Genomic DNA, 15,358 nt, shown 5'->3' on the forward strand with positions numbered 1-15,358 from the left:
TTTAATAACACTGATGTAATTAATCGCTTACTTACCGGCACAGGCAAACGGATACAACTTTGTTAATATCGATCATGGATATGCAGTATCTCTCCTGAAGACATTTCCCAGCACAGTGGACCTGATCATTGTCAGGGAGATGTCCGCCTGAGATGGAGGTGGTCCACGAGTGGGACAGCGTCACGCAAACGAGCCTCTTTCATATGCAGGCGTTCAGCTCACACTTGGTAAAGGATGTGTCACCGCTGTGGTAAACGGGACTAAACCACTTCTCGGAGTAAAGGTGGTGTGGCCTGGCAGAATCTCCAGTGCGGGATACCCTACCCTTGTTTCTAATCAGATGGACAGTAAGAAGGTGGTATTCCTACGTGACAAAAACCCTGGTGTGCTTTCTGTACAGACTGTAGGACATATTTTTTTTCCTATTTCCCCTTCTCCTTTATCCATATGAATTTTACAGAATAATAGTTCTTGTAGTAAAGTGACAGTTTGTAGCTGGCTAGTAGAGGGCAGGGCTCTCTGTTTGCCAACACCTGTATGCCTTTATTTTTATCGTTTTTTTTTTTTAACTTAAAGTGACAAAACCACTTTTAAAATGTACAGAACATACAATCAGGACAGTGCTCTGACCTGAAGATGAATGTGAAGACCAATGTAATGCTAAGTTGGTTTTACTAGATGTTCTTTTTTTCCATTCCCCGGTGAATGCCCCCCCCCCCCCCCCCAAACACTGACTCTTACGCACTGTGGGGAACCAAAAGGGGGAGCCAGTATTGCACTCAGCAAACACCAGGGGGCTCCATAGCCCCTTATGCTGTCCAGGCTCCTTGGCGAACAGGACTTTGCATTGCCCATTAAGAAGGTCCAGATGAGAAGCCCATGCCAGGATTCATGTGAAGACACCCCTTTATTTCAAACACTGAAATTTGAAAACAATTTTATAGCAGAATCTCCTCACCAAGACTGGAATCTCTTTAGAGAGAATTTAATCTAAACCATTCCCAACCTGTAACATGCAATACGTGTAAATGCCCATTGTATATGAAATAGATGGACTGAACCATTTAGGAAGGGAGGGGAAGTGGGTGGCAGGTGAGAAGAGATGGTGGTGATGATGGTAATATTTGCTTGGCCTTAATTCACCTAGCCCTGAGTAAGTGAAAAGAGCAAGTGGTGTGTGTGCGTGCTAGGTAACCAAAGCAAATGTGTACAATTTGGCAAGGTGTCAGAGAGCTGCGAGAAACCTGTTGAGTACGTCGGACGCTGGACAAGCCTGGGCTTTGGACCTCATCTTCCAGGCTGGATGGCCATTCATGAAAACATTCACAAGGAGCAGCTATGAAGGGGTCTCACTCCTTTTTGGACTTGGATGAGGATCAGTTTGCCTTTCCATTGTGTAAAAAAAAGGCACCACACAATGTTGTAGGAAATATTCAAAACCTTTCGTATTTTATTTTTTTTCCTGTAGTGAGTGATCCTGTTTCGTACCCGACTTCTCGTTTTGTGCTAAGAGGTGTGAATGAGGCTGGGAAATGGACTGTCAAGTGCCATAGACCTGGGAGGAGGGTAGCTGCCATGATCTCCATCTCCACCATGGGAAGAGACGTCCTTCTTAGAAGTACTTCGGTCAAATAGCAATAGACAGGTTTTTTTCTTAAAAGAAAATCATCAATGTATTTTTTTTAATCAAAATGGAGACCCTTTAAGTGCTCCCTTGTTATATGGGATTTTATATAATTTAAATTTTTTTATGATACCAGAAATTAAATTTCTGCATTGTTTGGTTGAGGAAATTGAAGACTATTTCTCTCACCATGATGTGTGTGCACGGGACCCTGAGTCTTCTCCATTGTGTTAGTCTGTTTTTAACCTTCACCCCTGCTCTTCCATGGAAGTACTGAGAAACCTCTGGGCATATCATTAGCCTGGGGGGGCATGTCCACAATGACCTGTGGCAGGGGTGCAAATGTTTGGTCTGTGTGGTGGGGGGGCACAAACTTGGTGAAACTGTGACCTGTGGCCACAAGTTGCCTTTCCATGGAAGCACCCTTAATGGCGTCTTCCACGTCGCCTTGAGTTCTGCCCGGCACGTCTCATTGTCAGGTACGTCCCTTTAAGGTATCCATCCCTTTAAGGCCTCCCCCAGGTGGTCTTGTGAATAAAGATGTCGGGTATGTCGCTGTGTTGTTGCTGCATGTCGTTCAGTGATATGGGGAGTCTGTTGGGGGCAGGAGGACGGGGTGGGGGGGCTAGATTTTGTTTGAACATGAAGCCTGCTATGTTCTTTTAATTTCCTAAACAAGGAAATAATTGAATAGACAGTCTGGGACCATCGTCTGCATTATCAGTAGTCACTTATGATTTTACCCATTCTATAACAGCACCTAATTACTTAGCATTATTTGATTTACTTTTAAATAAATGAAGGCATTTTGCTTTTGAAATGCCCAGTTCCTTAATGTGCTTTATGAATCAACTTTTGTCACATTTTACTGATATTACAATATTCTCTGCCTGCCGAATTGTTGGCTGAGTCTGCGTTCACCATGTTGATAGATGAAGCTGAAACAGGAAGATCTGCGTGTGATTTTACCCCTGTTGACTTGATTGTTTTGTCTTGAATCCCTCTGAAATAGTGCACCAGGAGAACAATCCTTGAGGGTTTTGGAAATTGGAAATCACAGCAGATGATGCACTTCCAAATCGTGTTTATCGACATTTAGAATTTAAAAAAAAAAAAAAAAAAAAAAAGCTTACTAAAGTCATTGTAATTTTTGGGGCCAGTCTTGCCCCCCCCTCCCCCCCCCCCCCCCCATGCTGACCAAGCTGTTCATGTATGTGTTGTTGACAATCTGGGGGTTAAAGGGCAGAGCACAGGCTGCTTGCATATCATAGAAAGGACAACGTGAATCCCACCCTTTTTTATTTATTTAGATGACGTTCCTCTGATTTTTAGACATTACTAATCAAAGTGTAAATACTTTTTAAAAGTCAAATGATTATGGCATTAGTGACTTGAGTTTGAAAAACCAGCAATAAATTGCAAAGCAGAAATGACTGTTTTAATGTACAACTCTTTCAAAGGCATCTCCTGAAGCAGCTATGATGAATGATACGCAGTTATTCAACATTCCAGACTTTGTATATAATTATTCTGTTTCTGAGGTGACCTTTGGAAAATAAAAATAAACTAATTCTCTTTAAATGTGTATGTAAGAGTTCTTGCTTAGCCTGAAATGGTGCCTTGTACTTTGGTTCTTTTGCAGTAATACAACTTATGGTTATTTTTTCCTGAATATTCATGTGCTACTAAAATAGCCCCGAAATGGAGAAGCAGAACATTATCCTTAGCCCTTAGTCTCATAATCTCTCAGGAGTGATGTCCAATCAATAATATTAACAATGGCTCCGACTCATTGGTTAGCTATGGGCCGGAAATGGCATCCAAACCCACACAACACTGGGAGCACATGGAAACTCAAAACCAGGCAAAGATGGTCAAACACACATGCCTGAGCAACCCTGAAGTTCAGGCACCAAAATGTATACACAATTCAGAAATACAATGAACAAACCAATGGATGCTTGAATGAATGGTTGCATCATGTCACATCTGTATGCTTATTTTCCCTATGTATTTGCACATGAAATACAAATAAACCAGCAATAGAATTGATAATGCGTGAACAAAGTTAGAGAATACTTTTTAGAGTAGGGCAAATGGGCAAATTTTGTTCTGAAAACATCTCTGCATTAAATTACAATCGAGTCTAGCAGCCTTGAGTAAGGATGTCCGTTCAGATTGGCTTGGTTTGTAGAGTCAGACAATGGCACATTTTCCATGCTGAAGTGTTCTATTGGCTCTGTTATGGCTGGGTTGGCTCTGTTAGTGCAGGGTTAGGTAAACCAGTAAATACTCTGCCTGAGCAAAAAAAAAAAAAAGTCACCCTTTGAATTTATATCAGCAAATACTTAAGAGCCAATGACTAAATCATTATTACAACTGACCAACATTATACAGCAGTAAAGTTAGCTGATTACCTGAATCTACTGAATGGCCAGGTTACACCTCCATCCATCATCATGGACATATTCCAGGACAAGAATGCTAAGGTTCATTGAGTTTTAATTGTCATGAGTGGTTCAGGGAGCATGAGGAATCATTTTCACTCATGACTTGGTCACCTCAGAGTTGTGACCTTAACCTCATTGGAGGTCTTTGGGATGTGCTGAAGGAGGCTTTATGGAGTGGTTCAACTCACTTGTCAATACAGGATCTCGGTGAGAAATGAATGCAAATCTGGATGAAAATAAAGGGTGAGATGTTGCATAAGCTTGTGGAAACAATGGCATGACAAATGTGTGGCATAATCTAAGCTAAAGGCGGTCTTATGAAAAATTCAAATGGCAACGTATTTTTTTGGCCAGGCAGTGTATTAACACACACATACACACACACACACGGGTGATCAGGCTCATCATGTGGTGAAGAATTTCTGTTCTGATGGGGCTGGAATTGCCCTGGCTGTAAAAACTCTGGCCCTGTCAGTGGAGATAATCACCATACGATATAATGATTAAAAAAAAAAATATGTTTTTGCTCCCAGCCCCTTTCCAGATAGTCTATGTTTTTGCTCCTTACTGGGAGCTGGGAAGGAGCAAAAACGTGGACAGTCTGGGGGGCCCGTTGGACTGGGTTGCAAAACACTGTCATACAGCATGCAACATGGCTGTCCCAGGCTGGGATTTATATTTGCCGTCCTAGAGGCAACTGCACTACCCATCCCCACCTAATGAAATGGCGGTAATGACTGTGTCCTACTTACCTTTCTGACCTCTTTATGGTGAACTCTTCATTATTGTATCAAACACGCTCCTCATTAGGATAACACTGTTGGGGTTTTGATTGACAGGCTTTTTTTAAAATATATTTTTAGGAAAATTGCATTTCAAGTGACTGCAATAAAATGGAGATTCTTGCATTCACTCTTAGTGTCCAGTTCCTCATATGTAGCTCTGGGCATCTTGTACTGCTTTCCTGGAGAAAACACAGAATTAAAGTTGTTTCTGCAGCAAGTCTTCTTGCACAGTGACCCGTTCAGCATTTCACATTGTTGGTGCCCTTTCTCTTTAGCCCTTGCTTTTGTCTTGCTCAACAAGTGTTTTTATGTAATATAAATCATGCAGAAATTCAACCTTAAGAATAAAAATCTAAAATTACTGTAACATTCCCAGACAATTCTAGTTAATCACATTCTGTTGGGAACAGATCCGCCTATTTAAATGGAAATCAGGTAAGGCAGCACAAAGTGCTGAATTATCTGCTCTTGTTCATGATGACAAGGTTACTTGGTTTTTAAAGTTATATGTGGTTCAAAATGTACAAGAAGAAAGTTAGAAAAAAAATGAAGAATCTAGCTCTGTAACATGGCTGTGGCTGATGACTTTTACCATCAAATGAATGTTTTCTTTGAAAATTGAGCTCCCAGTTTCAGCTGTTAAAACTTTATCCAGAGATTCATTTGCAAAGAGCCACTAGCCACTTAGATGGAAGACAGTTGCACGACGAAATCTTGTTTTTATGTTCATCGTAAAAATATAAAGAGAATAAATATTTGTTAAATTGCCAAATCAAGTTACAGGGATGTCTGAATTACTTAAGTATAAATGTATAAAATAGGATTTGAAATATGTGTCATCGCTGATAACAGGCCTACCTCACATGATAGAAAATATATAGTTATGCAGCTGTAGTTAGACAGCGGGTGCTATATATCCATCCATCCATTTTCCAAACCGCTTATCCTACTGGGTTACGAGGGTCCGGAGCCTATCCCGGAAGCAATGGGCACGAGGCAGGGAACAACCCAGGATGGGGGGCCAACCCATCGCAGGGCACACTCACACACCATTCACTCACACATGCACACCTACGGGCAATTTAGCAACTCCAATTAGCCTCAGCATGTTTTTGGACTGTGGGGGGAAACCGGAGCACGCGGAGGAAACCCCATGACGACATGGGGAGAACATGCAAACTCCACACACATGTGACCCAGGCGGAGACTTGAACCTGGGTCCTAGAGGTGTGAGGTAACAGTGCTAACCACTGCACCACCATGCCACCCCTTTGTCCGTATAATTGATATTAAAAAGCGTTTAATTATCATGATATTACTGCGATCTATGTTAAAACTGCTGCATTTTTTGGTGATACAGCAGTTACATTCTGTTAATTTACACACTTTAATTGGTATTTTTATTGTGGAATTTTTTAAATCCCAAATACTTTTTAGTATTCTTCCAGTGATGATCTGTTTTTTTACCAACTTAAATCTGATTAACAATTTTTTGTGGCACGAAGGAAATTTTTTCAAAAAAATAGAGTTTTAATGTTATTTTACAGGAATTATTTGTATTCACAGTACTGGAAAAAAAAAAATTTTTTTACTGTTATTAAATTTACAGCGATTCAATGTTTTATTAAATTTTTATTAAAAATTCTGCCAGAATTTCTCTTTTTTTATGATTTTTCTTTACAGTACATGTTTATAGCTGAGATAATACAGTTTAATTTGACTTCGATGTGCGAGCAGCAAAACTTTCCGATCAAGGTGGAATACGTACCACATGGGACTGCTGTTGATAAAATTCTCCAATCGGGGGGAGGAGGCTATTTTAAAGAACATTTTAACCAAATGTTATATAAATGGATTATGGTGGACAGCAATATACAGCAATATTTTCCTATACACAAATAATATAAACAATTAACATGTACTTTGATACTGTGTGATAAACTGACAATTTTAGTGAACATACCTGAATGTTAGCACAGGCGACAGAAAACTCTTCAGCTGATCCTATAAATCACATAGCAATACCGTTAGCTCGTTCTGACAGGAATTTAATCGGTTTAATAATGATACTAAAAAATAATGTAGGATTACGCCTAAATGTGTTTCAACCCATCGTATTTTTATAACTTTATACTCGTTAATGATACTTAGAGGATTTTGTTAATGTTTTATGCACAAAGAAAAGTGTCGCGTCTCACCCGTGACAATGCTTTGAACTGCGCGTGAGGGTGAGTGAGGGAGCGGGAGCCGCAAAAAGCGTCTCCATGGCATCAAGTACAAAAACGCCGCTGGCCTAAGTTTGTTACTCTATTTTTCATAGTAATACGGACTTCCTTGGGTCATCCTTAGGACGTCCTCAAAGGACGAGTTCTGGACATCCTGATGGACCATTAATAAAAAGAAGTAATTCAGATAAAATTATTTATTTAAAAAGCTATTCCTGGAAGCTATCAACACAACTCTCTTTTGAATGATTTTATTGTTCATAGTAAAACAGTCGTCCTTAGGACGTCCCCAAAAAAGGGACGTGTTGCGGATGACCTGAGGACGTCCTCTGGATGTCCCTTGTGTAGTGCAGGCCAAAAGAAAGGAGCAGGGATCCAGTCGTGCGTGCAACCAGAGACTTTATTGGATGCATGGAAGCAAAAGTACAGGTAGGGCAAGTCGAAGAGAAGCGTCGAGGTCGAATAGCAGGGGTCCGAAGCTGATAGGTCTGTCCTATTCTCTGGCACCATCCTACCTAAAGGACCTCATCACACCCCGCTCTGCACCACGATCTCTCCGATCCTCCAGCACTGCTCGACTGGTCCCACCTCCCCTCAAGGCACAAGGAAGACACGCATTTCGGCTCTTCTCTGTCCTGGCACTTAATTGGTGGAATGAACTCCCCCTAGATGTCCGAACAGCTGAATCCTTGACTGTCTTCAAGCGACGGCTCAAAACTTTTCTTTTTCAGAAATACCTGACGTAGAACTTCTATATTCTTACTCGACTCTTTTTCTGGTGTGTGTATAAAAAAATTAAAAAAATAAAAATAAAAAAAAATTCTGCACTACTCAATGGAGTTCTCAGAGATAGTATTCATAGCTTGGGTCCTTATTGAGCTAGCATCGGAAATTCATTGCAGAGTCTCAAAGCACTTATGTAAGTCGCTCTGGCTAAGGGCGTCTGCCAAATCCTGTAAATGTAAATGTCCTACGAGGAGACACAAGAACACGGGGTGTGGGGTACAAGAGGAGCCGGCCTCAGCAGGGAAGATGGTTCAGGTACGGGAACGGGTCTGGGGAGAGGAAGAGGAATGGTAAGTACACTGGGCAAACAGAGCAGGGAGGAAGCAATGGGAAGACAAAGGACAATAGATTGCTCAGTAAGGCACACTCGCATGGCTCAATACTTCGCAACGTCTCGCTGGTGCTCGGTGCCTAAAACTGCTCCCCTATCAGTCTCATGCAAAACACCTGGCAAGTCCCGCTTATGGGGCATGATAGAGGCGGAACCCTCGGCAGAGTCCGTCAGTGTGGGCGTGACAGTGCCCCCCCCCCCTTGACGGCCACCTCTTGGAGACCGGTGGTGCTTGCGGGGTCTACCCCGGGGCCACGGAGCAGGTTTCGCAGGAAACCGTGCATGAAAAGTGGCTTTGACAGAGGGGTCTGTCGGTGAATTGGCGGCGACCCAGCAGCTGTCCACAGGAGAACTACCCGCCCACTCCACCAGGTATTGTAGCTGTCCCCGCCGGCGACGGGAGTCCCAGATGGCTCGGATCCGACTGGGGGAGTTTTCGCCAGGTTCTACCGGGTGGGGGGGGGTCCACGTTGGGATTCGACTCCGACCGTAGAGGACAACGTTTGACAGGCTTGAGAAGCGACACGTGGAAAGTAGGGCAGATTCGATATACCCGGGGTAACTCGAGTTGTACTGCTGCTACGGGGCCAACTTGGTGCAGAACCCGAAATGGGCCAATGTAGCGGGCGGTAAGCTTACGACACCCCGGAATGCGTAAGTTTTTGGTCGACAGCCAAACCAATTGCCCCACCCGATAGTTAGGTCCGACTCGGCGATGGCGATCTGCTTGGATCTTCTGCCACTTCACATGACCACGGAGGGAACGTTGTACTCTCTGCCAGGCTCCTTGGCTTCTGTGGTACCACTCCTCCACTCGGGGTTCTGGTCCATCCGGAGAGTCCCATGGGAAGAGGGGTGGCTGGTATCCGAGGACACACTGGAAGGGGGAAACGTTCATAGAGGAACACACCCAGGCATTGATGGCATATTCGGCCCACACCAGATGCGACGCCCACCCGGCGGGTTCTCTGTGGCACAATGTCCGGAGAGCTTTGGCTACCTCCTGGTTGGTCCTTTCGGCAAGCCTGTTAGATTGGGGATGATAAGCAGAGGACAGATTAAGGTTGATATGAAGCTTCATGCAAATCTCCTTAAACACTCGCGAGCTAAATTGGGGTCCTCGGGAATCTCCTCAGGAATTCCGTAATAGCGGAAAAGAGAGTTGATAAGTATCTCAGCAAGGTCACTCGCCGAGGGAAGTTTGGGGAGAGCAACAAGACGACACATCTTGGAGAATCGATCGACGATGGTTAGTATGATGGTCTTACCTCGTGATTGGGGCAGGTCTGTGATAAAATCCATTGCTATGTGGAACCAAGGTCGAGACGGGATCGGAAGTCCCCCGTCCTTCTTGACGAAGAAAAACCCAGCCGTGACGGGTGAGGTAGAGGGTCAGATGATCCCCTGTAGTAGGCTCTCCCGAATGTAGCAAGCGCTGCTTCCTCTGTGATAGACACGGGATACAGCCTCCCCTTGGGTATGGTCTCTCCCTCCAGAAGGTTTATAGCGCAGTCACACAGTCTCGGTAGGGAGGAAGAGAAAAGGCCCGTGACTTGCTGCACACAATGAAATCCCGGTATTCACTGGGAATCTGGAGCTGGGCCTCGAGCTCGGGGCTCTCTATGCTGGAAGCATTACAGGATATTGAGATGCAGGTGGATAGACATTTCGACGACCACGAGGTTAGCTCACCCGTTCTCCAGTCTAGCTGCGGGTTATGTTGCTGCAGCCACGGAAGACCCAAGATAAGCGGATCCTTAGCGTGAGGGAGAACGTACATCTCAATCTTCTAATCGTGGAGTACTCCTAACCGCAGGGTAAACGGTTGTGTCCGGTATCAGATTGTACCCTCCTGGATTCTCCTCCCCTTCACTCCTAGCACGGTAAGGGGACGGGCCAGTCTATTGAAGGGTAAGCCCAAACGTCATGCTAGAGTCTGGACGATGAAGTTACCAGCAGCTCCACTGTCCACAAGAGCCAGGGTCTCCTCCGTTCCTCCGCTTACCCCTATGACTACGGGAAGAGTGAGTTGGTTTTTAGTAGGTATTACCACAGGCGGGGTACCTACCGGAGCTGAATTATCCTCACAGCGTGGTCTTAAGGGGCAGGTCAGCCGAAGGTGTCCGGCCTCTCCACAATAGAGGCACAACCCTCCCAGGGTTCTCCTCCGACGTTCGGCAGCGGAGAGGGGAGCCCTTCCTAGCTGCATAGGTTCTGGGGTGTCCGAGGATGATCCGGGAGGGGTTCGATGTACCTCGGTCAGGAGTCGCCTGCGTCTCCGGTCCCGGACAGTGTTGTCCAATCTGACAGCTAGCCGGACGAATTCCTCAAACGAAAGTGCCTCTCCTCGGGAGGCAAAAATCGGGATTCCCATCATAGTGCTCCAGTAATGCAATGGGTACGGAGGGGGCTGGTCGAGGTGGAGAAGCTGGCAGGGGAACCTGGGCCGCTTGGTTAGCCAGGAGTTGTTCTACTGCCGCTATCCGGTTCTCCAAAGCATGGCTGCGTGCTGGATCCATAGTGATATGGCGAAGTATTCTGTGGTGCAGGCCAACAGAAAGGAGCAGGGATCCAGTTGCGCGTGCAACCAGAGACTTTATTGGATGCCATCCATCCATCCATCCATCCATCCATCCATCCATCCATCATCTCCCGCTTAATCCGGAGTCGGGTCGCGGGGGCAGCAGCCTCAGCAGGGAGACCCAGACTTCCCTCTCCCCGGCCACTTCGTCCAGCTCCTCTGGGGGGATCCCGAGGCGTTCCCAGGCCAGCCGAGAGACATAGTCTCTCCAGCGTGTCCTGGGTCTTCCCCGGGGTCTCCTCCCAGTGGCACATGCCCGGAATACCTCCCCAGGGAGGCGTCCCGGAGGCATCCTGATCAGATGCCCGAGCCACCTCATCTGGCTCCTCTCGATGCGGAGGAGCAGCGGCTATACTCTGAGTCCCTCCCGAATGACTGAGCTCCTCACCCTATCTCTAAGGGAGAGCCCAGCCACCCTGCGGAGGAAACTCATTTCGGCCGCTTGTACCCGCGATCTCGTTCTTTCGGTCACTACCCAAAGCTCATGACCATAGGTGAGGGTAAGAACGTAGATCGACTGGTAAATCGAGAGCTTCGCCTTTTGGCTCAGCTCTCTCTTCACCATGACAGACCGATGCAGCGCCCGCATGACTGCTGACGCCGCACCGATCCGCCTGTCGATCTCCCGCTCCATCGTTCCCCCACTCGTGAACAAGATCCCGAGAGACCCCATCCCCAACCCGGAGAGAGCATTCTACCCTTTTCCGGCTTAGAACCATGGTCTCGGATTTGGAGGTGCTGATTCTCATCCCAGCCGCTTCGCACTCGGCTGCGAACTGCTCCAGTGAGAGCTGAAGGTCACGGCTCGATGAGGCCAACAGAACGCAAAAAGCAGAGACCTAATCCTGAGGTCACCGAACCGGACGCCCTCAACGCCCTGGCTGCGCCTAGAAATTCTGTCCATAAAAACTATGAACAGAATCGATGACAAAGGGCAGCCCTGACGGAGTCCAACCCTCACCGGAAACGAGTCCGACTTATTGCCGCCCATGCGGACCAAACTCTGGCACCGGTCATACAGGGACCGAACTGCCCTTAAAAGGGAGCCCGGTACCCCATACTCCCGGAGCACTCCCCACAGGACCCCCCGAGGGACACGGTTGAATGCCTTCTCCAAGTCCACAAAACACATGTAGACTGGTCGGGCAAACTCCCATGAACCCTCCAGAACCCTGCTGAGAGTATAGAGCTGGTCCACTGTTCCACGGCCAGGGCGAAAACCACACTGCTCCTCCTGAATCCGAGGTTCAACAATCCGGCGGACCCTCCTTTCCAGGACCCCCGAATAGACCTTGCCAGGGAGGCTGAGGAGTGTGATCCCCCTGTAGTTGGAGCACACCCTCCGGTCCCCCTTCTTAAAGAGGGGGACCACCACCCCGGTCTGCCAATCCAGAGGCACTGCCCCCGATGTCCACGCGATGCTGCAGATGCGTGTCAACCAGGACAGCCCCGCAGCATCCAGAGCCTTGAGGAACTCTGGGCGAATCTCGTCCACCCCCGGGGCCCGGCCACCGAGGAGCTTTTTGACCACCTCAGCGACCTCCACCCCCGAGATAGGCGAGTCCACCCCCAAGTCCCCACACTCTGCTTCCATATCGGAAGTCGTGTCGGTGGGATTGAGGAGGTCTTCGAAGTACTCCCTCCACTGACCCAAAACGTCCCGAGCTGAGGTCAGCAGCGCACCATCCCCACCATAAATAGTGTTGATGCTGCACCGCTTTCCCGCCCGGAACCGCCGGATGGTGGACCAGATGCATTGGATTATTGGATGCATGGGAGCAAAAGTACAGGTAGGGCAAGTCGAAGAGAAGAGTCGAGGTCGAATAGCAGGGGTCCGAAGCTGATAGGTCTGTCCTACGAGGAGACACAAGACACGAGAACACGGGGTGTGGGGTACAAGAGGAGCCGGTCTCAGCAGGGAAGATGGTTCAGGTACGGGAACAGGTCTGGGGAGAGGAAGAGGAATGGTAAGTACACTGGGTAAACAGAGCAGGGAGGAAGCAATGGGAAGACAAAGGACAATAGATTGTTCAGTAAGGCACACTCGCATGGCTCAATACTTCGCAACGTCTCGCTGGTGCTCGGTGCCTAAAACTGCTCCCCTATCAGTCTCATGTGAAACACCTGGCGAGTCCCGCCTATGGGGCGTGGTCGAGGTGGAACCCTCGGCAGAGTCCGTCAGTGTGGGCGTGACACCTTGTTTGCTGGGTACCAAAGTTTTTAAAATGTTTTTTGATGTATGTTGCTAAATATCGCTCACTAGTGCCCACGGCTATTAAATTAATAATAAACTAACAAAATACAAGTAAATTGTTTTTATTCCTTAAATGGTATTGTTTAAAAATGTGTATGTAAAATGTAAGTGTAAAAATGCATCTTTTCAAGTTAGCTAAATGCAGCTAAACAATCCGGGGGTGTTCTGTGATCAACTTTTATTTAAATCAGAAATAGATTATTTTATACTATTTACAAATAAACATATAAAATATAGAATTAATGTGCATTCTGCCATGATGGGACTGCTGGCTGTCTGCTTCTCACAGTCCTGGGCCAATGGTTAGCATCACGGCCACAATTTCCGCTGGTAGCCAATTGACAGCTGCTTTCCGCAACGAGCTGGCTCTTTGAAGGAAATGCTGTGTGGATCTACGCGCATGCGCTACATGAGAGTGAGCCAGAGAGAGAGAGTGCATGCGCTCATATAAACAAGAATTAACCGCGTTATTCCTTGATTATTGTTTATTATTCACATTGGCAGAAAAGCGCTTCATTACTTAAAAACGTTATGGTTATAGGGGTTTATTTGAAATAACTGGTGCTCCGCCGGTGTCGCCATTTTGAAATGGCGTCGGTGTGGGTGCGCATGCGCCAAGTGCTGGACCAAGATCATTCATTTCGACCGCGTTGTTCAAACGGTGTAGTCGCGTATGGCAAAACTCCGTGGTCATTTCGTCCTATTTCTCCTAAAAGTTTGCTGCTTAAATGCTTTCTCCAACCTGGTAAATATCCCTAAAGTCTTTCTTTTAACGTGGTGGTTAAATGTAATGAGTGTTCTCTTCTTTTAAAACGACCTGCGATATGTCTATTGGTTTCGCTTGTGCTTGTTTAAATTTGCTCTTCTCTTTCTTTCGGGCATGTTTGTTTAAATTCATCCTGCTTTTTCTTTTAAAATAACGCTAAAGTTTTTCTTCTTGTTTAAAACATTTTGGTGTTTTCTTCTCTTAAAATACGCCGTGGCGCTTGTGTCTACTAACAACACGCGGCTACGGCCGGACGGACCCCCGCTGGACGTGTATGCGCTAGCTTGCATTCATCCTGCTATATGTCTTATTATATTCCTTAACGTAATTTAAAAAAGCACATTAATAAAAGATATGTAAGGTATTTTAATTCTATTAAAGTTTAACGACAATCTCCGAAACCATATGTCCCCCTCTCAGCAGCACGTGGCATAAGCATGTATGGTATATAGATATAAGCCCCCGACCAATCAGAATAAAGGATACGCCCCCTCTCGCTTATGACGTCAGAAGTGGAGCAAAATTAAGCTCCGCCCAATGTACCACATAACATCTCTCAGGTCACTACATGATGCTGTTGGAAGAGAACACAGGTGCCTGTGGTGGACACCTGTAGGAGGCTGAAGGAGGCCTTCCAAGCTTGGTTGTCTGGAGGGATTCCTGGAGCTACTGGTACCAGCAGATCAAGTGCAATGGGGCTTTGGCAGTTGCTGATGAAAAAGACGTGTGGGAGGAGCTGGGTGAGGCAAAGATTCTAGCAAATCGTCAGGTGACTCAGGAGGGAGAAGCAAGGCTTTATCCATGCTGTTTTCAGCAAGGATGGGGGATACAGTTGATCCTGATGGAAGGAGCATTCCGAGGACCTCCTGAATCCCACTAATAGGAGGAAGTAGAGGAAGACTCAGGAGGACTTACCAATCTCTAAGGCTGAGGTCACTGCAGTAGTCAAAAAAACGTCTTCGGTGGTAAGGCTCTGGGGTTGGATGAGATTTGCCCCGAGTTCCTGAAAGCTCTTGATGTTGTTGAGCTGTCTTGGCTGACACGCCTATTCAACATTGTGTGAAATTGGGGACAGTGCCTTTGGATTGGTGGACTGGAGTGCTGGTCTCCATCTTTAAAAAAGGGGACCGTAGGATGTGTTCCATCTTCAGGGGAATCACATTCCTCAGCCTCCCTGAGAAGGTCTATGCCAGGTCCAGTTTCATTCTCCTAGAAGGTGGTAGCCTACTGGACCTAAGCTGAATCTTCAGAGTAGCAATAACAAACCTGTTATCAGAATTCACAAAGACCCATGGGGACCAGAGTCCTCATAGCCAGCCCTGTCAGTATCAGTGGTTGCTCTGAATTCACCCATGACCAGAAGAGTGTCACCTTGTGAAGTGAGAAGAGGTGAGATTAAAAAGTTTCCTTCACCAAGATATAACTTACTGTAGTTGGAACATACACTGGGGCAACAGACAAGACACCCAGAGAGTACCTTAGCTTGAGATTCATAATACGGTCATTGAACGAAGTGACTTTGGACGCCATTAGGAAGAGACAATCTGCCACAGCAA

At 46.3% G+C, this 15,358-nt stretch overlaps 1 protein-coding gene across 3 annotated transcripts in view; it reads left to right on the forward strand.

Annotated features, from left to right (window-relative positions):
- The window catches only part of erbin (erbb2 interacting protein), a 60,371-nt gene extending 57,166 nt beyond the window's left edge, over positions 1–3,205 (forward strand). For all 3 annotated transcript variants that reach the window (XM_049019528.1, XM_049019530.1, XM_049019529.1), the window contains one exon: positions 44–3,205. In XM_049019528.1, the coding sequence (XP_048875485.1) occupies positions 44–151 (108 nt within the window). In that variant the 3' untranslated portion in view covers positions 152–3,205. The remainder of the gene's footprint in view (positions 1–43) is intronic.
- The last annotated feature ends 12,153 nt before the right edge of the window (positions 3,206–15,358 follow it).

The sequence above is a fragment of the Brienomyrus brachyistius genome, chromosome 7 (genome assembly GCF_023856365.1).
Source record: "Brienomyrus brachyistius isolate T26 chromosome 7, BBRACH_0.4, whole genome shotgun sequence".
Taxonomy (NCBI): domain Eukaryota; kingdom Metazoa; phylum Chordata; class Actinopteri; order Osteoglossiformes; family Mormyridae; genus Brienomyrus; species Brienomyrus brachyistius.